Genomic DNA, 25355 nt, shown 5'->3' on the forward strand with positions numbered 1-25355 from the left:
GGGCCAACAGGAATTTCCCCCTTTTATATTATTTTCTTTCTCTCTCTCTCCTCCTTTCTCTCTCCTCCCCAGGTTTTCTTCTCTCTCCTTTCTTGTCTTCCTCTTCTGTCTCCACTCCCTCTCTCTCTCCTCTTCTCCCCACTCCTCTCTCCTCTTCCTTTAATGGCTTCCCTCCACTTTCTCTATTTCTCTCATTTCTCTCCTCTCTCCTCTGCTTCCACTCCTCTCTCTCCTCTTCTCCACGTTCTCCTCTAAGGCCTTTAATGGCTGCCCTTTATCTCTATTTCCTCTATGCTTCACTTCACTTCCACTTCTCTCTCTCCTCTAGCTCACTTTCTTCTCTCCTCTTGCACGTTCTGTCTCTTCTCTTCTCTTCTTAATATTCTTTAAAAAAAACCCAAAAAAAACACCAGAAAAAAAAAAAAAAAAAAAAGAAAGAAGAAAAGACAAAGAAAGAAAAAAAAAAAAAAGAGAAAAAAAAGAAAAAAAGAAAAAAAAAAAAAAAAAAAAAAAAAAAAAAAAAAAAAAAAAAAAAAAAAAAAAACAAAAAAACAAAAAAAAAAAAAAGGGAGGGGGGGAAAAGGCAGGAGAAAAAGAAAAAGCGAATGAAGAATGTGTGGGACAAAAGTGGACGCACAAGAAGTGAAAATAAATAATACTAGAAAAGTGGGATCAGAACGGTGCATTGTCTCATGAAACAGTGCACCATCTGGACCCCACGATGCACCGTCTGAATCACTTAAATCCCAACAACTAGTTCAATGGCTATATTAGCTTAGACGATGCACCATCTCAATCAAAATATAACTATTAGTTAGACCAATGACTTAAATGCCATCTTTATTAGCCCAACCACCTCTATTTGAGAGCTACTACCTTGCACAATGAATAGACAAACTATACACATTCTCAAGCACTCGATACCAAATTGTGTTTTTGCTTCTCACACTCACTCATCCCTTGAGGTACATTACAAGGAAGATATATATAAAAAAATAAAAAAATAAAAACACGGGCTGTGGTGATAGAAGGCTATTTAGAAGGTCATTGGTGTTGCAAATCTTTCACATTGTGCGTTCACTCTCATTGCATCACTCACACACAATGGATAAAGTGTCACACCCCTGCCAAAGGTGGTATGTTAAAGCGGTTAAAGATCCAACTTCTCTAGGGGAGGTCTTGGATTCGCACCCACTCGGCGGCATTAATATAAAAAAGCTCCTTTGAGGATGCAAATCGTGGTGCGCGCAAGCTGGCCCGGATGAACCTCATATCCAAAAAAAAGTGTCACACCCTTTGTTAGGTAATATATCACTTCACTATTATAATTATATATTTTCAATTCTAGTCTAGCAAATTAGAATTGGTGTTTGGGTGCTCTTGGCCCATGTACAAGACTGTTACGGTGCTTTTGCCTGTGAGCAAAGATCGTTATTAATTCTCTGCTCACTGTATTGAAAGAGAATTACTAGAAAAAATCTCTTTTGAGGCCAAAAGAGGAGTAGATGTAGACTTGTAAAGTCAAACCACTATAAAAACTTTATTTTGTGGTTTATGGTGTTTACAAAATTATCTAAATTTATTTTCATTACATTTAAATTTCCTACATAATTGTATATGCAATTAATTGAAAAAATTAGGTTAATCTACTAGTTGCAACCTATTCACCCCTTTGTTGGCTTCATTAACAATACGTTTTGCCATTAAACTAAAAATGATGTTGTTAATCTTTTAGTTCTTTAGGTTTTAACTTATCTTTTTCTTTAGGTAATAAGAATCAAAACAGACCAAAAACCTCCTTTCTTTGCTTCATTTTGAGTAAAGAAGAAGCAATTCTCCTTCCAAGATGGAAGAACTAGCAAGGTATGTCTCTGGATTAGGTAACAGTTGAGATCAATGTTGAAGCCTGAAATTGCCCATGAAATTGAGAGGGATCATTTTTTTAGAGAAAATGAGACTTTATATTAATAGAAATAAATAGAATACATACAATAATGTAGGTTTAGGTTCTAAAGAACCTAAGACCCTGCCGCTCTTCTACAACATATTGAGAGAGCGGAGCAAGCAAAGAGAGAGGATCCCACAGAATTTCTTGATTCGCCGTTGCCAATTTGGCTAAATAATCCGTGCACCTATTCGTATCTCCTACCAAAACCAGCATCAACCATTTTCCAAGAATCCCTCCAAACATTATTCATTTGTTATATAATATGTGTCAAATAAGCCTTGCATCTATTTATACTATAGTTGGTTCATGTGCTTTTCCTACTTGAAGATGATGAGGGCCATGAGGCATGATTATACAAACCATTCAAGACTGAAGTAAGAAGTTAGAAAGGAAATAGATTAGAAAATAGAAATTTTAATTTAATAAGTAAAAGAAGAGAGAGTAATGGATGTTCTTCAAATACTTAATGAATTATTAATTTTTATGGACTGAAAAATGGTTAAAATTCTAGTAACAAACTGTATTAATTGAAAGAGATGAACTGTTACACTAGAAATGGGAGAGAAAATAAAAGATTCAAAAATTTATCATCATAAGGTTGTTTGGTTGGTAAAATCAACATCTCATGTTATAGAGTTCAACTCTTCCTGATGTAATATATAATATTCTTTTTTCCTATATATAAAAAGTGTCTTTATATAAAAAAAATTAAAAAATTAATGCATAAGTCCTCTTTTGAGACCTAAATTATTGTTATTTTCTTTCTACAAAAAATATGGTTTGTAGCTTCAGTGGAGGGCAAAAATAAATTTAAGGTCCCACCGAGACTTGAACTCGGGTTACTGGATTCAGAGTCCAATGTCCTGACCACTAGACCATGGGACCGGATATGTTTGAATTTCGTAAAGTTTATATAAGATCCGTTAGCAGCAGAGTTGAACCAATGACTCACTGGGAAATCAAGTTCCTAACCCTTCTACTACCCATCAATTGGTGAGCTATTCCTCAAGTGTTTATATAGATTTTTTCTACTGAAAAAAGGAAAATCTAAATAGAAATGTTTTATAGATTAAAAAATAAAACTAAAATGTTTCTTAAATAACTGTTTTTTTTTCTTCTTTTTTCCATTGTTCTTTTTAGAGTTATTTATTAATAGTCTACTTAAAGGTCAATCTACACGGTACGATATGGTTTCAGTATTTGCAAAAACTATTCGGTACGATTTTTGTATTAAATTGGTGTAGGAAAATGGTTTAAACACGGTATCTAAGTACGGTACAATTTTAGTACAAATGAACCCATGACACTTTTGTTACTAGTTCATTAAGATCCTAATGAAATTGCGATCAAACAATCGATAGAATATGATATTAACAAAGACAAAACAAGTAATCTAAAAAGATGAGTGAAGGACGAAAAACGAAAATTTAATTTACTTCTATTAGCATTTAACTATGACAACCAAGCGCTAGTGTTCTCTATTCTCAATCAAACCTCCCGACGCAGCTAGAAAATCTCTTAAGGGCCTGTTTGGTTACTTGAGTCTATAGATTTCAAAAATTTAGAGATTTCAAATCTATAGACTTCAAATCTCTAGAGTCATGGTTCTAAAATTAACTGTTTGGTTAGCTTGAATTTTTGGAATGAAATTTGTAGATTTATCCTAAAAAAATATTTATTGAATTATGGTTCAAATGTTTAACACTTTGATAGTTGGGGTGAAATCTCTGGATTTCACCTCATACCCATAAATCTACAAATTCACGTTTTTAGTGTAAAAATGTGAATCTATATATTTCATGAATCTAGGGGATTCACACAACCAAACATGTAAAAATTTCCCATTTGTGAATCCAGAGATTTGAAATATCTGGATTAACGTAACCAAACAGGCCCTTACTTAATCAATGATATTCTCAAGTTAGCTAAAGCTCTCACTTAATGCACATTTTCTCATGTGCTCTAAGAGGCTAACTTTGATGCGGATAAGCTTGCCAAATCTGCATCATTATCGAAGGATTGGCTCAGTGTATTAACATTTCTCACCCCTTTTCTTATCTTGGACTCTGTTCTTTGATTCTCTTGTGTAAAATTCTTTGATGTGTTCATTTACATCAAAAAATACTTTTTATTATAAAAAATTAGTAATTGTAGACAAAATTAAAGGTTAGATTAATAATTTTAAAAAGTACACGATACAGTAATAATAAAATCAAAGTACACGGGCCGAATAGTAATTATTTCAATTGTATTAAAAAAGAAAAGGAAAAAGGAGACGGAAAGGAAAATCAAATTACAAGGCGTGCAACGTCCCTTCGTGTGCTTACAATGACTTGCATGTAACACTTTATTTGATTTTCCTTTTCGTAGGGGATTCCATCGACGCCCAAAGTACTGCAATTGGATCCCCATTACCGCATCGTCAGCAATGGAGAAGAAAAAATAATGGCGAAGAAAGAGAGTGGGTTTTATTTTAGGGTTTAATAAATTTTGGTCCAGCGGTGATTCCATCAACCTTAAACAAGCGTCGGAGATTCTGCAAGCAAAGAACGAAGAACGAGATTCAGGATCAGAATCTATCATTCTATCCTATAAAAGAAGTTCTGAACTACATTTGTAAATCTCTACTGGACAAGAGTATATTACTGATCACTCCACCTAGAGTTTGTTATCACTTTACATTCTTGCGATTTAGACAGGAAATCAGAGACTCAGAAGATGTGGCGAAGGTGCCTGAGCACCACCACTGGCAGCGGCTTAGGTGAAGCGCTTACATCGAAGAAGAAATGGGATGCTATCGTGGTGGGTGGAGGTCACAACGGTCTAACTGCGGCTGCATACCTGGCTCGTTCTGGTCTCTCTGTTCTCGTTCTTGAGCGGCGACACGTCATTGGTGGTGCTGCCGTCACTGAAGAGCTCATCCCTGGATTCAAATTCTCTCGTTGTAGTTACCTTCAGAGCCTCCTTCGTCCTTCCATAATCAGGTGACCCCATTTCTTTACTCTTAAATCATCTTCGTTAACCTTCGTGCTTTCCAAAGTACGAATGGCCCTGCTTCTGCCCCACATGTTCGCTAATTGGCACTGGTTTAATGGGAATCTGGGACATGATCCTTCCTAGAACAGTATTCAGTGATTCTGTTGCATGCTCACTCGTGACGAGTTGGTCTATTCCTATTCATCAATGTCGTTGAATATAGGACATTTGAATTTATAATTAGAAGAAGAAAAGCAGCTGAAAGTGCATGTGTTCGTCTCAGATAATGATTCTTCTTTTACTGTAAAATTTGTTTGTTTTTTTTGGGGGACTTCTTCCAAATCCTTACCTTCTTTTCTTCCCCTGAAAATTACTGGTGGCAAAAAGGGAGCTTGAACTGGGAAGACATGGGCTAAAGCTGTTAAAGAGGAATCCTTCGTCGTTCACTCCCTGTGTTGATGGTCGTTCTCTACTGTTGGGTCCTGATGCTGATCTTAACCACTCAGAGATTTCCAAGTTCTCTGAAAAGGATGCAAGTGCGTATCCAAGGTATTGTCGTATTCTTTATTCTCATTTATGATATTGCATCGTAGATCATAGCGTCTTATGCTGTAGAGCTCCGTGCTCTACACTGGAACGAATCTGGAACTTGAATACAGTGATCTCTTTCTCTAGGGGTGTCAATTATTGTGGGATAGTTTACTTTTATACAAGACTGATTATCATTGTTTTTCTTGCGGTGGATAATGTGTTCGTGTTTTGTAGGATTACAATGTGAATCTCAAATGGCAAACCATCGAAATTTATTTTGAAGTACTTCAGACACATATTTGTTGACACTTACATTGTAGCTTCTTTTTCTGAAGTTGGAAATGGAAGTTCATTTAGCAGACATTTGATTTTACGGAGAAGTTGACCAAGGATAGATAACTTCCCTTTGAATGGCTGACAGTCTATTTGTTCAATTATGAACTAGTAGTATGTGATGTTATTCTTTCTCCCAAGGGTGGATGAATTTCTATATTTACTGGTAGATGCTTGAACTTCAAAACTTGTGGTGCAAATTGTGACCTAGTATTTTTTTCATGGCATATAGGCCATCAAATGTATTGGAGGGGGTCTGGAACTCTGAATGCCAATTGACACCTGAAGTGGCCAAGGTACTCCCCTCTATATCCAAGGTGCCTGGATGCGTAGGCGTCGCCTTGACAACTATGGACCTAATTATATAACCAAATAGGTGGACAACAATTGAAAGAGCCAATAGTTTGAACTCTAGGCTGTTCATCTGTATTTCCCACTTCACTAAATCACGTGGTTTTGGTCAAAAAGTATTGTTTGCCAACCTGTTGAAAATGCTTTTTAATATATGCATAACTCACAAAGCAGGTATAGAGTTCATTTGTTTTCTTGAATGAGCATAAATAAATGTATGTTCTCTTCTGTCTTCAGAGGTTAAGCGAATTCCTTTTATTTTTTTTTCTTTTTCTGTTGGACTTGCTTGAAAGTTTGGCGGGAAACAAACATGAAATCCAGTGGTCCTAGTGCATGATTTTATTTTTCTTCACTTATCCAAATCTGCTCTTGGCCACATTTGCATTAGCCAATTGGACCAGCTCCCAGTGGTACTTGATGACAACAACATAAGATTCTCAAGAACCTGTATGAGTTCTGAAAGATTCAAACTACCTGCATTACAGGCTGAAATTGCCATGTACTGGTGCTTATCCCTGTTCATTTATTTCAGTAATCCTTTCTTTAAGTCCTTCCCCTTAAGCGGAATCCTATACAATCTTTAATTTTCTCATCTCCGGTTGGAAATTCCTTCTACACAGGAAAGGTTTTGCATCTAAATTGCCAGTCCTGGATTGATTATTAGTTTTTGGGATTGTATAGTTGACTTACCATTGTAACATCAGACTGATGAAAGGATGAGTGTGAAACATACTAATGACTAGTTAATACAGTCTGTTGAGCAAAGTATTTAAGGGTAATTTCCTTTACCCTGTAATATATTCAATTGTTTCAAAGCATGAGCTATTTGTTCCCTCTTAGCTTCTTTCACACTGCTCCTATGTGTTTTCTAAGTTCAAAGTTACTTAGTTTGAGTTGAATTTTAAATATCTTGCTTCTAAAGTTCCCCAACCTTGATTTGTTTCTCCAGCATTTATTTATTTGACGTATGGCTTCTAATATGTAGATATGAGCTTCAGCTACAAAAATTCTGTAAATTCATGGATTTTCTTTTGGATTCACCTACCCCCGAAAGTCTGCATGGGTTCACTCCTAGCTTCACTGATCAGATGAAGGATAAATTGCAAAAGTCAGCATTTTGGGCTCATTGTATGCAACAGGCTTTAGCATTGGGGCAAAAAGATATGGTGTGAGTGTTCTTTTCTTCCTTAGCACATTGAGATCTTTTTCTAATTTTTGTATGTTCTGCGTTCTTGACCTGTGTTGCATTGATAACTTTGCCATTTATTTTCTTTGTAGTCCATTAAAATGGAACACAAATTGAGTTTTAGCTTATGAAACAAGCATATTATTTTATGATGATTTTTCTTTGTTTCTTTCTAATGTTGACATGTTGTGAATCATTTCTACAGGGCCTTTGTGGATCTCATACTGTCCCCAGCATCGAAAGTTTTGAATAACTGGTTTGAGGTTGTTGAAATTTCAAAAGTGTTCCATATACTCCTTGGTCACATGTATTTAAGTCAGCTAATACCTTTTAACTTTAGTTGCATCATGTTATCAATTATTTAGAATTTCACATGCTTAAATATTAGCCGACCCCATTTAGTTGGGACAAGGCTTATTGTTGTTGTTGTTCACATGATGAAATATTGCAAAGAAATAGAGCAGCGGACGTGAGTTTTTTTTATCTTCTTTGAATAACTGGTTTGATGTTGTTGCAACTTCTTAAGTGTTCCACGTACTCCCTTGGTGGCATGTATTTAAGTCAGCTCTTTTTTATTATTATTATTTTTTAAAAACTTTGTTTGTGTCATGATATCAATTATTTAGAATTTCACATGCTTCAATATAGCAAGGGAAAGAGCAGTGAACATGAGTTTCTTAACCTCTTTGATGAAGTTTTTCACCATGCAATTCTGAAGAGAATAGCTTATGGCATCAAGTTGTTGCTACTAAGTTTGGATTGCCTGATGATTGGGATAGTAATTCTGAATTAGCTAGTTGTCAGTTTTTTGGAAGGGTGTTGTAAAATAGGCTTCGTTGAGGTACTAAACTATGGTTGGCTAGGATATATACAATTTTATTTTGGAGGATGATGGCTGTTTCAATTGGGAAGCACAGATAAGGGAAATATTTATATAGCTTCCTCTTTCTTTTTTTTCTTTTTTTTTTTTGGGGGGGGGGGGGGTTATTTATCCATAATGATCATGGTTTGAGATTTTAGTCTTAACAGGGATCCTAGTCCCTCAAAAACAGGATCTCTCGAGATCTTGGCCAAGATGTGGTAAAATCCTTGGTTAACTCAATCCAACTCAACGACTCATCTGCGTGGGTATTAGGGCTCAAATTAGGTTGGAATTTGGTTTTTAGCCTATTTTAGGCCTTCTAAACATAGTGGTAGCCTTTGATTTGTGAGAAAACAAGTGTACATATGAGTTCCAACTTGACCCTAACTTTAGAACCGATTAATTGATACACTAAATGTGTGAACATGCAGACTTATAAAACATGATTTTCAAATTTTTTTTGGGGGTAAATATAAAACATGATTTACACAACCATTACTTGACATAAATGAAGACATAAAGGTTTAAAGTCAAATAATACATCAAGCATGTTTAGTTATTCACTTTCACAATACAACATCGGTGTACTTGTAAGTTAAACCAAGAGAGTAAAAGAGTAAAACCAATGACTAACCAGTTCCTCCAACTTTTGCTTCACGAACATCACATCCATCAGTGTGAAGTATAGTTTTTGAAAAAATGAAGTTTGGGAAGAACACTTTCCTTGCTTCAAGATTGGCTTCAAAATCAATAGATCTTTGTTGTAGATGAGCTAAATAGCTTGTTGATGCAGCCTAGGTAGAGATCCCACTTACTTTTTGGCAAAAAATCTAGCCAAAACAACAAAATCAGCAGTGGTGGAAGGCATGTTGAGATAGGTCAAGATTGAGATATCTTGACTCATCTCGATTGAGACGGGTTATTTATAAAGACTAGGTTGAGTCGAGAACTTGCGAGATATAAGATCTCGAACCGAGATCCTGGCTGAGATATTTTTTTTATGGTATCAACTCAACTTGCATGAGATCTCGTCTTAAGCTCTTAGAAAAACACGAGATATTGTGAGATGTCGAACCTTGCAAATGATAGCACACCTTTTTCAACAAAAAGCTTTTTTGAGTTATCCATAATTTTCAAATCTAAAGAAATAGAGAAGGCTGGAAGATGTGGGTTCTTAAGGCTAATTGAAGTCTCTTGGTGAAGTCTTAATATGTATAATTCTTGATTGATGCTTATCTAATTCCCCAAGAAAGGTGATATCCGTAAATGATCATTCCAATGTACATTTATTATTTACTTGTTCTTTTCTGATCACCTAGCTGTAGAGGTTAGTTGCTCCAGGATGTAGTCACAGTGCCTTAGCAATGAGGAAGTGGTGCATCACCTTTTCATCCATTGTGTCATAGAGTTCATGGGGTATGGGATCTGGATTTGGAGAGCATGGATAAGATGTGCAAAATTTGTGCCTTTTGTTGACGTGCTTCAGGTTGGTTCTTCTTGTCTGGGTGAAGCAAGGTAGGAAATCTGGCTGAGTCCAGCTGTTCTTGATCCGTATGGCTTGAGGTGAGGGGAAGAGGAAGGCCTTTGAAAAGCAGTTGGAACTAGCTCAGTGGTTACTACTTAGGCTAATGAATCAATTATGCTTTTGGGCTTTATGAAGTGGGAAATAATTTGAGTAAAAACACGTCATGTGCACAATGGCTAGGCTGCTTTTTTGGTCATAATCCGTCTTTCTGTAAACCTTTGAGGTCACTGAGAATGCTGCTGGTTAGGAGGGGAGTGATTTGTTGCTCCTGTCAAATGCTTAATCTTGGTTTTTTGAAGGTTTTTTCCCCTCTTCTATCAAATTAATTTCTGCTTCTTACTGCTTTATCAGGAAGTTTCTCCCCCATCAACTTCCAGCACGGGGTGAATTAAACTAGTTGGGCAAGTTGAGGTGATCTTTTGCCACTTGTTAGAAGCCATGGTCCTTCAGAGAGTATTGGTTGACTGGATTCTTTGTCATTGCGTTGATCCTTTTTTGCTTAGAGTCCCTTTTTTTGGGTGAGTATAACCACCCTGAAGGAAAAGAAGAGAACCTTTTTTGGGGAGGGTGGGGGCATGGGGGCAGAACTCCCAATCTATGTACACCCAGGAAAGTATAAAAAGGAACTGTCTATATGCCAGGTAGCAACAATATTCTTGTTCCTTGGGGTATCTACAAGAGGCTTGAGATACAAAAGAGAGAGGTTAGAGCTATCATTGGTATAGATTGGATTGGTTGATTCTTTTATTTTGAGGGAGAATGCTTACCTGAATCCTGATATTTATATTCGGTGATAGTCTTATTTGGCACGTATGATATATGTAGAATGTCTTAGGAATCCTATGGAGGGGCCTTTTTGTTCAGTTATTTCTTCATCTTTTTTTGGAAGAGGGAATGCCTGAAATAAATTTTACTTGCCAATTTTGTATGGCTCTCTAGCCCTTTGCCAACATTTTTTTTCCAGATTTTTTCTTCTTGTGGTAACGTTTGTTTCTCATGTTGATTGTTCCATTAGAAGCATTTCATGTACAGAACCTTGATCAGGTTGATTCAAAATGGCTTTGTGTAATAGAAACCTCCGAAAGTTTATGGCTTTGTGTAATAGAAACCTCCGGAAGTTTAAATCCCGTTATTCATTTGATATATCATTACCATATTTGCTATTTTCAGAGTGATGTACTAAAGGCAACATTGGCAACGGATGGTGTAATTGGGTCCATGGTATGACTTCTTAGCTCACTGTTGCTGTTGAAAATGACGTGATATTAATTTTTTTTTCTTTTTTTCTTTTCTGTTTTGGGTTGGGAGATTGTGGGGGAGGGAGGAAACAGATGCAAGAGAAAATTGAATGAATACAGTGGTAAACTTGTTCCATTGACCATAGCATCCTTGGTTTCTGTTATTTGCCTAAGCATTCATTTATCCAACCATCCTTGACAAGAAAATATAGAATTGCATATGCAAAGCCAAGACCTGGGTTATCATGATGTTGATGTATGCATTGACACCAAGTATTGAGAAATTGATCTCGGAGGCTATCTCAGTGGTCCAAAAAACGAAGTTGGACCAAGATCTTACCAAGTGGGGGTGATTTTTTTTTCTATTTTCTTTTTGGGTTGAAATTAGAGCCACATTTGGTTGGAAGCATAAAATTACAGTAAAATTTCGAGATATACTGAGATATACTGAGATAAAGTAAAATTCCAAGATATTCTGAGATGTACTCACCATGATGTGAACCCACATGCAAATTGTGGGATCTATTCCATAGGCCATTTTAGTATCCATGTTTGTTGAGGACACAGTTCACACGTATGGTTTAATGAATCATGATTGGGGAACCCATAAGGAATTAATAGTGCCAATTGTTTATTGGTTTATGAATTTACTGTGGAAGACTGTTGCTGGCCAGTTCATCTGACTGGGCTGGTTGTGCGAGCAACTTTTTTTTCTCCTTATAATTCATCTGCTTCCAAGGAAATAAAATTTCCATTAATGGGGTGTTATTAATTCAAAGATCTTCGTATTAGTATTCATATATTTCGGAATGTTTTCGTTTTCTTGATTTAGTGCTCCACTCTTTTATCTGTTTGTTGAGTCTGTTTGGTTTGTTTTGTTTTGTGTTAGGCAAGTGTACATACACCAGGGAGTGGATATGTTCTGCTGCATCATGTGATGGGAGAAACTGATGGTGATCGTGGCATTTGGTCGTATGTATTACATTTGCCAACCCTGTCTGTAGATGTCTATTGGATAATGCATATTATTAGAATTTTTATCCGGAGAATGTCTTTATTCATTTGACTACCATGACCAAAGTCAGCTATTGGTTGCAATAGCAGCTGAGCTTCTGGTATTGGAGAATGAATGCATATATGATATATGTATCCATTTATTGTTAGTTGTTACTTGCTGTATTTAGACACAGACAGATAAATGGTTACCCTCTGGTAAGAACCATGAATTTGGAGTAGATCCAACGATTATTCGCACTCATAAGTAAACAACTCATAAAGAATTTTTTTTTTAATTAGTTGTTCTTGCATTTGCTTACAAATGTTAAGCCTGTTCCAGGTATTAGTTCTCATTTGATGGATCTTGTCCTAGATCCCAGATTCCACCTTTCTTGGACTGGCAAATGGCAATTTTATTTGTTTATTTGATTTTTTCCACTTCATGTCACAACTCTCTCATCTGGTTGCCCTCGTACACTTGGCTCATGTTGCCATCTATTGGTTGTAAAATTTTTGCAGCAATTCTTGCTCTAGCTAAGGCCATTTCACAATGATACTCTGACACTATTCAAATTCTTGTTAACTTGAACCTGTGCTGCAGAATCACGTCTTGGAGAAAGAAATGTGGCAAATCCAAATGTAGATTAACAGTGAACAGTTAGATGAATGAATTCATTGTATTAGGCTTATTAGAATTAGAAATCCAATTATTTAGGATCATGTCAGGTCTAATACTGTCTGTGGAAGTTTCCCTTTTCTCTTCCCAATTAATCACCATAGATGAGTCCTGTACATTGGTGGTGCTTTGGTTCTAAAAGTCTCTGGAGGTTTTGGTATTATTGTTGGTGACTTAACTTCTTTGTTTCTGAATTTTTTTTTTGGCTTCCCATAAATTTTGATGATTCGAACCAGGTGTTAATAAAGTAGACATGAATAGGTAGGTGGACAGGCATTTAAGAATCTAGAGCCCTCTTAACATTGTTCTTCTTCCTTTTTTCCCTCTCACTATAGAATTTATTTTTATACTCTTTTCTTGTTATCCTTCTGTTGCTTATGTCTCCCATATGTTTCCTTATCGTTTTCCTTGCTTTGATTTCTCAAATAAAGTAATCATTATGGGCAGCTTCCAATTTCCATTTGACATATTTTTTTTGACACCTGGATTGCTTTTGTCTTTTTGATTACCCCTAACCACAAACATGATAAACAGATACTTGCTCTCGAGGATGACTCTATTATGTACTCTATCCAAGGAAAGGTTCAATGAATATTCTGTCTCCATCCCCATCATTAGTGGCTCTATTCCGATTCCACTTTCTAGAATGATCAGCTGAAGATTTGTTATATTAAAACAAGGGAAAGAACAAAGGAAAACAACCTTCAGGGGGAAGGATGGAAAGAAGAACTAAGGCCCTAGGAAACAACAATGAGCTTGTTCCTTGGGGAATCTACAACCGGGGGGTGGGGGAGAGAGGAGAGCCTAGCCGAAACATCAAAATGGATGGCTTTCCAAATCGTATCCAGAGATCGGGATTTGAAAGTCTATCTCCTAAGATTGCGCTCCCACCAAAGGTGATGGACAATGGCATTCAAGACTAGCCTACCTATTTGGTCACAAAAGGAGGAACTAGAGTAATTTCTCAAAACCTAGGACCAATCTCAAGCAAAACCGAAAGACTGCCTCGATCGAGGCCAAATGGAATGAAGGGCTTTTCTCCAGAGGGAACTAGAGAAAGAGTAGGAAAAGAAAAGGTGCTCAATGTCCTCTGAACCATTCTAACAAAGGATGCAATTGGGGTTAGTTAGGACATGCTGACCAATGAGAAAGGATTGGGTAGGGAGGGCGAGGTGGAGGGCTCTCCAAAGGGTTAGAGAGTGATGGGGGATATGGCCTTTGAACCAGACCAAAGGGGGCCAAGGGGTTTGGGGGAAGGGGCACGGAGAAGTTTCCAAGCAAATGAAGAGGAGAAGATTCTAGAAGGGGAAGGGAGCCAAACAGTGGAATCGGTTGGGGGGAGGAGAGAGAGGGGGGAGGGAGTCCGAAACCTGGGTGAGACTGGGTGGGGGGTGACCCAAGAGTCATTAAGGATGAAAGCAGACACAGAGGTAGTTTTGGGAATGCGAGTATTAGAAAAGGTAGAGAAAATTGCACTGGCACCCCAAAATGGAGGTCTTAAAGCACTGACACCCCACTTTATGTTTAAAAAGCACGTAGACCCCAAAATTGAATTTTTATTAGATATATTTGTCTAATTTGTCATTGAAAATCTTTCAGATGTTTATTATAGGGATATTTATAAAATAAACAGTAATTTTACTGTTTTTAGTGATAAATTTGACAAATATATCCAATAAAAATTCAATTTTGGGGTCTCTATGCTTTTTAAACATAAAGTGGGGTGTCAGGGCAATTTGCTCTAAAAAGTATGAGGACCTAACAAGGTGAAGAGAATACCCATCGGATGCCACGAATCAAGCCAAAAGGAGATAGAGTTGCCCGAAGAGATAGAGGAAGAGATGGTGGCTAGAGCCCTAGGTCTCAAAAGGAGAAGCTTTCTCCAAACCCAAGAAGGGTTGGAGGGCATAGGGACGGTCCAAAAGGAGTCAAAGCGGAGAAGATAATAGTAGACCCAGTGAACCCAAATGGAATCTTGCTAGGAGACAATTTTCAAGATCAACTTGAGGAGGCAAGCCATGTTCACATCACAGATCCGATGGATGCCCAGACCTCCTTCAGAGGTTGGGCAGCAAATGGTCAACCAACTGTCAGGGTGAAGAAAATGCGAGGCTTCTCAACCCTTCCAGAGGAAAGCAGCAAAAAGGGACTCCATGGCATGGATGGTAGATTTTGGAATGGAGAAGATTCCACACTAGTAGAGATAGGATGATTGGAGAACAGAGTGAATGAGCATCACACGACCAGCGAAAGAGAGAAGCTTGCCTTTCCAAAGTTGGATCTTCTTACAGATGTAGTCCAACTTGGGGGAGCAGTGGTGATGGGTAAGCTTATCAGAGATGAGTGGAAGACCAAGGTAAACCACCGGGAAAGAACCAGGTTTAAACCCAGTGAGGATGAGGAGAGAATCTCGCAAGTGATCCAAGACGCCGGAGAGGAAGACAGTTGACTTGTCAAGATTGACCCTAAGATCGGAGAGGGATTCGAAGAGGGAGAAGGCCGAGAGAATGGAAGAAATGGACGTATGATCAGCTTTGGAGAAGATCATAAGGTCATCTGCAAAGGCGAGATGGGTGAGGTTAAGAGATTTGCATTTGGAAATCGGGGAGATGAGAAGATGGTCAGTTTTGGATTGGAGAATACAGAGAAGATGATGAGCTGAAGATTTCAACAAGGGTGAATAAGAAAATGGGATGCCTCTTTTAGCTTTGAAGAAATTTCCATGGTGCCATTGGTCATAATGGAATAATTGACTCAGCTACTAAAGCCCCTGAAATTTCTCCTGGTTTAACCACAATCTACTTTATTCCAGGATCTAATTTATCAATAAAAGCTCCTGGAGCCAGCTTATACTACATATGAATCTGTCCTCTGTCACTTTAATTAGATATCATTGACTTTTCAATCCCTCACTCAACGTTTCATGAAAATTGAGAGAATAAATTTTCATTTTTTTAGCTATTTTTGTTTCAATTTTATTTTGCAAAATAAAAAACTGGTAATGAACATCCGAAACCATTCCACCAAAATGAATTATCTTGAGAGAGCTTAGATTGTTTGACACCAAAAACAACGATATTGGGCTCAGATCAAATAATTACTTGTCTCTCTGAGTTATTGAAAGATGTACTAGTAAGCCTTGTGCCTTGCTGGTGTTGGCTTGATTTTTGGACCCTCAAATGCCATGGTCTCCTTGCTGCCTTGACAACTATGACTTAAAATGAAAGCGCTTAATGACCTTTTTTTCTTTTTATTTAACAAAACTTCTTTATGATTCATATGATGTTGTATGCACAAAAGATGAAAATTAATTTGCTTTGTTTTGTAGGCCTATTTCTGTCGTAATTTTGCAATGGTTGCTTGAATGACCTGTAAAATTTGTACATACAAAGTAGAGAGATCCTTGGTTTATATGATTGAACTGGCCATCTAGCCTACCCTAAACCAGATGAAGAGGGTTTTATTGGGTGAATAGCTGGCAATGGAACCTTCAGTTACCCATTTTAGCATGAATCCTAAAAGGGCTATGGCCCTGGGTAGAAACTGAATGGTGGAACAAGATTCTTGTAATTGACTCTCAATAGTAGCAATAAGGTTTCTTGAACAATTATTATAGTATCCTATATAATTTGTTTTCCATGATAGCAATTATGTAGTTAACCTTGAACCTCCTCTTTCTTTCCTTCTTCTTGTTCTTCTTGTTCTTCTTCTTCTTCTTCTTCTTCTTCTTCTTCTTTTTTACTGACAAAATTAGACAAGACCTGATTGTGAGCACCGGTTTATTGTTTTAGATATGTGGAAGGTGGGATGGGCTCAGTATCATTAGCAATAAGTAATGCTGCTAGAGAAGCTGGGGCTCATATTGTAACAAATGCAGAGGTATGTTTGACTGTTTGTTCATTAGTCTTATATCTATCAACTTTCTTCTATATATATATTGTTTGACTGTTTGTTCATTGGTCCTATATATCTATATTGTTTTTTTGTTTTTTGTTCTTAATAAATTTGTTTATATTATTTTTTTTTTGAATGAAGATGAAAAAAAAAGTCTGTACCAGTGCACAAGGCTCCCACTTTTAGCCGGGTCTAGATGATCCATTCCTAGAAAAAAAAAACTCCATATTGGCTTGGTTTCGGATGTGTAGGATGTCAAACCTTTTGCCCCTCTAACTGGATACAATAGTCCACTACTTAGCAGGCAGAGGTGGGGAATTATTCACTCTTGACTGTTGGGACAGGGGAATTCTGTAGATAGGTGGCATCTCAAATATGGTGGCTTGTTTCAACTATGTACTGCCCACCCCGTACATGGATTTTCTGCTTGTGTCTTTGGTCCTAATTCCTTAGGATGGAAACACTTCATCAAAGTGTGATTTGAGACTTGATGGTATCAAATTTTGAATGATAACACTGGATGATGATGATGGCACTCTGGCAGTGTGTGAACTGTGAACTTAATGTCACCAAGTTTGAATGCTCACATGATCATCAATGTATATTACGTTGCCAGGATGATTTCCACCATGTCAGTTTGTAAGCTGCCCTAGAATAGAATTACCCTGCATGTTGCATCACAGCATCAATAGATTTCTTCTTTTTTTATGAGTTGGCTCTCTGATCCTAGAAATTAAAATTTTCCATGTTATGCCCCAATTCTTTGTCTTTAATTTCATTCTTGTAATAATTTCCATGTTATGTATCACAACGAATTGGTAAGAAGAAATTAAGCCTGTGTCTGAAGTCTCTTTATTGTTTATAAGCTGTTTTTGCAAACCTTTTACTGTTCATCTTTTATTTGTTTAGGTTCTCCAGTTGATGATTAATGACGAGTCTGGCACAACTGAAGGGGTTAGTTGACTCTTTAAGTTGCTCTTGCCAGTGGATTTTGAGGCATGCTAAAAAATAATGAGATATATCCATCCTATGGGAATATGCTTGCAATTTAGGTTCTACTGGCTGATGGAACTCCAGTGCACTCATCAGTTGTCTTGTCGAATGCAACCCCTTATCGAACCTTCATGGTAAAAAATTTCAACTGGAAATGCATTCATACTTTTCAATCTATTTGTGTGTTCTCTTACTCAGATAGGAGTCATTTCTGGATATTCTCTTTGATAGGAAGCTTAAGTGTTTCTCTAAACTTTCAACTGGCTACTATCACAGTTCCACTGTATTGAATTTGTTCATGCCAAGCACTTTTTATGCAGGAGTTAGTGCCCCAAAGGTTTCTGCCTGAAGAATTTCACCGTGCTATAAAAAATGCAGACTACAGCTCAGTAAGATCCTTCTCCAGAAAACGCTTACAAACAAAAAACACAACACACACATGTGACACGAATTTTATGCATATGCTTGAAAGCCACATCAATATAAAATTTTAGTCTAAATTCACCATATAACTAGTGGAGAGGACTAGAATATGATATACTCGAAAACTGCATGAAGCACTACTTCAAAAAGAGGAGATGGATTTAGGATGCATATATAAGATTGTTTACTTTGCATCTGATCTTACTAATGGACCACTAACTGCTCCTTTTAAGGTTCATTATAGATGTCATTAGAGAACACTTGCTATGTGTTCTATTGCATATTGGCATGTGATTGGTAGATTAGAATACTTGATGCCATGGTTCAAGGTCTTGGTTTCAGATCTGGTTTTAGCTAGGCAGAGAACTGAGTTGGATTGAGGTCTCAGTGAGTTGGTGCTCTTTTTTCTTGTTAATATTTAAAACTTCACGGTGGATTTTTCATCCAGTTTGGTCATGTAACTTGGTACACTTGCCTAATTTGGGGGATTGAAACACAGTACACTAAATCAGAATTTTGAAATATCAAAGTCCAAATAGGAGTTTGACACTGGATCCTAGGTTGGTACACTATGGCGTACTAGCAGGCTATACTCTGCACATAATTTAGTAGTAGAAAGGATACAGTTAATGTAAAGTACCAATTACCAAGATCTCACTGAGATACTGAGATACTGAGATAATACTGAGATCTCACTGAGACACTGAGGAAATAGCAAGTTCTAAAGTCAATGCTGTTTTCTCAACTTGTCCTCTAATTAATGGAGAGAATACCATCAGAAAGCTGGCTTCCATACATACAAGATTGTCTATTCTGTTCAATAAAAAGATTTTGCTACTGTTCATTGTCAATGAGTCTTAATATGACCTGACCCGACTGACCCAGATATCCAAGTCCTATTAATGGCACCATCGACATTATCAATAAGAGCCCCCCCCCCTCCCCGCTAATCTTCCAACCAAAAGAATACATTGCCTGATTTCTCTGCCTCACCAATAAAAAATAATCTGACAACAAAAAGTCTCTAAGACCAATTAATCCCCTTTTAAGTTTTTGACCCCAAAATTACTCTCCTTAGCGAAAATGATGTGGTTATTCTTCGTAAACTTGCTTTAAAGAAGCATGATTTTTGTGACAACATTCATACTAAGCCTTTTTGTCCCTTGGGCTAAAATTCTCCAAAGGTCAAATACACTCTTTTTTTTTGTGTGCTCTTCTTCCAATTAACCCAATGATGGCATTTCCCAAACTCATAATGATGTAGCCTTGGATTGATTAGGGTCAAGTAAGGGTCAGTTGCTAAGATCCTAAAATCAGAACCAACTTGAAATCTGAAACTTACAGTCAGGGTTTATGAAATCCAAATTGGGGCTTTGAGGGTTTGTTGATGGGATTTGGGGCGGGGGTCTGCGTCGAACTCTAACAGGTGGAAAAGGGTTATGTTATGTGCACCAAAAATCAGTCAAAACTGATGGTTAGAATGTGGGATCTGAAAATTGGGTCTTCTCAAGAAAAAAGGTAAAGATCCAGATCTAGGGTTTCAGTGATGGGGTAGGGCTGTAACTTGGATCAAGTGAAGGGGGTGATTCTGGGTAAAACCTTTTGAACATGGAAGGATTTTGATTGTGGAAGTGAAACATGAATGGTATCTAGGGTTAGGTCTTCTCTGTTTCTTCTCTATAAACTTGCTGAACAAAAAAATAAGGATGAAGGGAAGAAGATGAATAGGTGTACAAGGGGCCCCCAAATATGTAATAGGTGAGGGTTTTGGAGAAAATAAACTGATTATATCACCAACCATCCTTAACTATGCCCTTTATAAAGCAGCTTCTGTGGCTGGTGACCAGATGACCAGAGTATTTTTCATAACAGCTAATAAAACAAATAACATGCTATAGATATTACTTTAAACCTTTGGGGGGGGAAAATCGTCTGCAAAAAGGATACAAGAAAGCCCCTGGACAACCTTGACGCAGATGAAAAAAACTTGGTTAGCTCACAAAAGAGATCTAAGGCCCCTACATCTTCTAAAAGGATAGAGTCGGAGATATGGTGGTTCTCCTTAGAGGATTTGTGGTAATCTATAGGGCAGAAACCCTTCACAACCGAAAGCCAGCAATTGTTTAGAGTTTTTCCAATCAGCTTAACTGACGCTTGGCTGAATTCAAGTTTGGCACGGACGTTAGACAAAAACCTCCATTCTGTTAGGTCATATGCTTTTGCCTTATCCAACTTCAAGACCACATTCCAACCTCTGGTTTTCTGACTGAGGACTTGGACTCCCTTATACCCCAGAGTGACGCTGTCATGAAGGCACCTCCCTGTTCTTCAGAAATCAAACTGAGAAGAAGCCACACAAATCCTTTGAGACTTAATCTTCACAATAACATAATGTGTTATATTTATTTATTTATTTATTTATTTTTAAGATGTACTTTCTAGTTAAATAAATTACCTGCTTTACCAAGTTCCATGTGGTTGTCATTTGCTGAAACAGGGAACAACAAAAATTAACTTAGCTGTGGATAGATTGCCCCAATTCCAGTGCTGCAAGCCGTCTCTTGAGGCAGGCCCTCAGCATGTGGGAACCATTCACATTGGTTCTGAAAGGTATGCTACATGTCCAATAAAAAGAACACATTTTCTTCCTCAAATTTTCTGTACCATCACTGGATGCAGCTTCTGTTGTACATTTACTTATTGTAACTGTTGCTAACAAATTGAGTCTCCCAGTTTTATAATTGTTGTGATCCCAGTATACTTCCTCACTCTATTGCTTCACATCTGAGATGACCTTAAATTTTGACTCTTTTTAACTAGTATGGAGGAGATTGATTTAGCTTGTCGAGATGCTTGCAATGGCTTACCATCACGGAGACCACTTATTGAGATGACTATTCCATCGGCACTGGACAAGACTATTTCTCCTCCTGGTATTTAAAATCATCTTTATGATTAACTATCATATATATATATATATATATATATATATATATATATATATGGAGACACACACACACACACACATTATACTAGTATGATAATATCACATCTAAAAATAAAATAGGTAATAGAACCAATAACTACACTAAGTGTTTGAGTATCATGTATTTTGACCACTTTACCAATAAGTCAATAACTACACTTGGCATATTTTGTTTATGCAAATATTTTCATGTGTGTCTAGAACATTTCTTCATCTTAATGTTTATTGCATTTTAGTTCCAAAAACGTATTTCCATGTGCATTTTAACCGTTTCTATGAATCTTTGCAACTGCCACCAAAGCAATGAAATTACAAATATATAAGGCCAGTGGCATTCCTCAACATTCTGGTAACCGTTAACACCTTACGGAAAAAGTAACAACATAGGAGGACAATCAGGGATTAAATTTAAAAGGCAGAGTACATTTCTGAAATTTGTTACTGGCGATGGGTTCAAGTGGAAATAAAGTTCATTGTCAGGGACACATTATGATAACAAGGGACAGAAACTTATGGGCATAGAAGATCAGGGATTTAGTGTTAAGATGGCAACTACCCACTATCTCTTATGCACTGGAAAGCAGGCCAGAAGATATAAAAGGAAGAGGAATTTTTTTTTTTTTTTTGGGGGGGAGGGGAACATGTCCAGGCAGAAGTTCAAACATGCTTTGGTTGCAGGATATGTTCTTCACAGTAAGCTTTGTCTTTGGAATCAACACTCTTGGAGTAAGATCACTTACTGATAGGAAGATTATGCCCAGAATGACTAGTCCAATTGATTAGATATGAAATAATAGAACTTCCACTCAGTCTAGCTGTACTGCAAGTTGCTGTAAAGTAAACAATGTATCAACAGTTAAAACACAGCACCGGTGGGAAGAGCTTGCTACAAGACGAAGAACTTTAGAATTTCAAACTTCACCACACAGTAGGGGTTTAACCTCTAAGAGTTCATTGAGGTTGTATATGGCAGTAAAAGAGGTATGCCCTATTACACCATCCTACAAAAGAAAGCAACTCATACATATGATAGTTAAACAGCTAGGTACCATCAAAACAGCAGAAAGCCAAGCTCTTCCTAATTTTGATTAACGCGTACAAATCCAAGAGCCTGAAACCCAGTTCAAGGAAGTGTACAAGAGAGAAGATTGCACAATGGGGAGAAGCAGCAGAGAGGGAGCTAGAACACAGTAGGAATGGAACAGCCATATCGTTCAACTAGCCCCATCTTTATACTACCAAGTAACCTACTAGGATTCTTTAAGTCTAATTACAATAGAGACTTAATAACAAAGACTTAAACAACTCATCTCTCTCTCTCTCTCTCTCTCTCCCCCCTTCCTCTCGATTTAACAACAGTGACTCAATTCTCCTTAATTAACAACAGAGAGATGAATCTTTTATCTATGTTAAATGTTGGTTTGACCTCCTTTTTGCAGGTAAGCATGTTATTAACTTGTTTATACAGTACACGCCTTATAAATCTTCAGAGGGAAGCTGGGAGGATTCTGCATTCAGAGTGAGCCTTTCTCTCTCTCCCCACCCCCTCTTACCTGATGTTTTGATATGTCATACATGAAGTCTGTAAGTTCACCCAGGTTAAAATTTTAAACCATATGACGTTTCAGGAACTTTGTGCCATGATTTTGACTCCTGTTATAAGCTCATATGGATCTTAAAGTTGACCAATAAGTAGGGTTTGAGATCTTCTGCTACATGGACCTACCTAAGTCTACTGTTATTTACCACATGCCAATGTTCAGTATCTTTATGATCATTGTAATATGCTAATCAAACCATTTAGCATCACAAATTGTTGACTGCTCAACAGGAATGTAGAACAGCAGAGAGGCAGATGAGTGAAATTTTGGATACTTAAGAATTGATTAGGGTGATAGGACCCAATATGACGAATCTGGTTCAGTTGAAAACTTTTGACCATCAATAAGGTAACAGAATGGATCAGCAATTTAGTGGCCCTGCTGATGCAGCAACTGGTTCAACCAGCAAAGTCTTGATATCAAACATTGGTCTGAACTCATGGCAATTTTAGCTAACTGAAGGCTTAGTTTAGGATGGGCAGGATGCAGCCTCACCCCCAGAAATCTTATTATTTGAACCTGATGCAGATGTTGGTGCCTTGTTTTTGGTATGCGTACTTTTTCAATATGTGGTTAACTTACAAATGACTGCATGATCAGGAATCCTTTGCTCAGAGATGTTTCTCCTTGATAGATGAGTATGCACCTGGCTTCAGTTCTTCAATTATTGGATATGACATGTTGACACCACCAGACCTTGAAAGGGAGTTTGGTCTTACAGGTATTCTAATTTCTTAGACCATGAGGAAATTTTCAGCTAGGAATGTTGGATTTTGACTGTTCTTGGTTAAATGGAATTTAGCAAAAAGGTAGCAAGAAGTAAAATGAATATGAAAACCCGAATAATTTAAATCTGATTAAGCTCACGTCCTCCCAGAAAACTATGGTCTGTTGACTTAGTGCATCGTATTGTAATTTCACTTTTACCTTTTACCTCTCTAGGGGATTTCTTTGTAATTAACTACATATATTAGTGAAGTAATACAGGCGTGTGGTGAGGATACTCCGCTGTACAACATTGCATCTCCTTCTGTCTTCCTTCACTTTTTTTCTTCTTTCCTTCCACCAAACTTCCAACTCCTGGTCCACTGAAGCCTCTGTTGTTGCAGGTGTACGATACTATTATATGTATGTGTTGCTCCGTTTCTTTCTTTTCCAAATGGTCATTGTTATATGTTAACATTTCCAGTTCCAATTCCTCATTGGTATCATTACACAGCTGCTGCATCTCCAAGTTACATCAACTGTAGGCTTCTATTCTGAGTGGCATTTTAAGATTTTGAAATCCTTCTTCAGTACCCTTCACAAGATCTTTATGTTTCTGCATATTTAGTTTCAAGGTGTTGTACTGTGTATCACTGAAGGTCTTTGGATCACAATCAGCCATTTAGTTGACTCCAGATCTCTATCCCAAACTGTGTCCTTAATAGTCCATTTTCTTAAAAATGAGATTCTGTCTCACCTCTCAGCAGGGATGAATCCTGTGCCCTAATCATTATCCACTACCAATGTTGATGAAGCTTTAGTCCTTTCAACCACTCTTATTCAAGCATATTTCCCTGAGGCTAAAGCCCATTAACTTCGGGGTTCAAGGAAGGGATTTCTGATTACTCGACCAGCCTCCACTTTTTCAGGGTGGATGAATTGGGTGGACAGCTGGCACAGAAGAGCAACAGCTTCTTGTGTGGATTCTTGATATTCACTAGTTTACTATGTTTGGGGTTACTTTAAGCTGAAAGAGATTCATGCAGTTGACAGCATTTGGATGGAGAGTTTTTGAGTATGGCTTGTGATTAACGGCTAAAACAACTTTCTAGGTTTCCTCTTTTACATTACCTACACCAGTTTGGTAGGTGGATTCCTGGCAATTCCGGATATTTTGGTCTCAAACCAATGGAAGAGATTTGTTTTCCTCTCTAAAGGTGGACACAAGGAATAACATCAATGCGGATGCAGTTCTTTGCCTATGAAGTTGGAAATTGCAGCTGACTACCTTGTCATCTTACCTCTAAATCTATTCCGAGGTTAAAAAAGGTGATACCTGGGCATTCCGTTATACCTACCAGATAACAGCAAGTCCTTTTTGTTTAAGACTGGGTGTGCCAATCTTCTGGAAGTAAATTGAGTTACCTTTCCAAAGATTAGGACCTACTCCAGTTTACCACTTCTAGGAACTGCAAGAAGACACGCACTAACTTGTCGATTTTTTTTTTTTTTTTTAATTTAATTTCTGAATGCCATATTGGAACCCCAATACAGTTGATAACTGATAACTTCTCATGTGGGGATTTCCCCCTTGGATATAGCAGATGATTTCACACTTTTTAAATCTTTTTCTTTGAATGAATGACTTGCAGGTGGGAATATCTTCCATGGTGCTATGAGCTTGGATTCACTTTTCCTAATGCGACCCGTCAAAGAATGGTAATCCTCACAACATTGAGTAGAGTGATTTTGTAACCACCCTGCTTTTGTGCTACATAGGATTTTGTTTAACGGTGGCTCTAATTTGAGACATTTGGAATTTAACACACACAGGTCAGCCTATAGGACACCCCTGCAGGGACTGTATCTATGTGGAAGTGGAACGCACCCTGGAGGTGGCGTGATGGGCGCACCTGGACGTAATGCTGCACAGGTGGTTATTCAAGATATGAAGAAATCGTCGTAATTGATTTCTGAGAAACTTTGCATCTTTATTTGGCTCTCTTTTCCTTTCATATATTTATTGCTTTTCTGTTTTGGATTTGTCCATCTTGATGTCAAAAATCTTCCAAATGCTTAGAAAATAAGATCCAAGAATCTTCTTTTTCCTCTCTCTCAAAACACAGTCCAA

At 37.4% G+C, this 25355-nt stretch overlaps 1 protein-coding gene and 1 non-coding gene across 2 annotated transcripts; one reads left to right on the forward strand and one right to left on the reverse strand.

Annotated features, from left to right (window-relative positions):
- Positions 1 to 2761: 2761 nt before the first annotated feature.
- Positions 2762 to 2833, reverse strand: TRNAQ-CUG (transfer RNA glutamine (anticodon CUG)). The gene has a single exon. It is a non-coding gene; the product is annotated as a tRNA-Gln (tRNA).
- A 1410-nt stretch (positions 2834 to 4243) lies between these two features.
- Positions 4244 to 25348, forward strand: LOC149015236 (uncharacterized). The gene is made up of 16 exons (XM_089154634.1): positions 4244 to 4932; positions 5312 to 5473; positions 7125 to 7307; positions 7531 to 7588; positions 10883 to 10933; positions 11840 to 11922; positions 16414 to 16501; positions 17426 to 17470; positions 17569 to 17643; positions 17830 to 17898; positions 20430 to 20542; positions 20753 to 20865; positions 22358 to 22437; positions 23120 to 23240; positions 24877 to 24943; positions 25058 to 25348. Exons 1-16 carry the CDS (start codon positions 4667 to 4669, stop codon positions 25188 to 25190), a joined length of 1707 nt encoding a protein of 568 aa, XP_089010760.1. The 5' UTR covers positions 4244 to 4666; the 3' UTR covers positions 25191 to 25348.
- The last annotated feature ends 7 nt before the right edge of the window (positions 25349 to 25355 follow it).

This window comes from Hakea prostrata, chromosome 5 (genome assembly GCF_041222555.1).
Source record: "Hakea prostrata isolate BN-2017 chromosome 5, UWA_Hpros_2, whole genome shotgun sequence".
NCBI classification, from domain to species: domain Eukaryota; kingdom Viridiplantae; phylum Streptophyta; class Magnoliopsida; order Proteales; family Proteaceae; genus Hakea; species Hakea prostrata.

Excerpts from the sequence above, each read along its gene's own strand:
- LOC149015236 (XM_089154634.1), top strand. The coding sequence starts at position 4,667 with ATGTGGCGAAGGTGCCTGAGCACCACCACTGGCAGCGGCTTAGGTGAA. Across the intron at positions 17,471-17,568 it reads AGTCTGGCACAACTGAAGGG|GTTCTACTGGCTGATGGAAC; the intron begins GTTAGTTGACTC and ends CTTGCAATTTAG. Across the intron at positions 20,866-22,357 it reads CAAGACTATTTCTCCTCCTG|GTAAGCATGTTATTAACTTG; the intron begins GTATTTAAAATC and ends TCCTTTTTGCAG.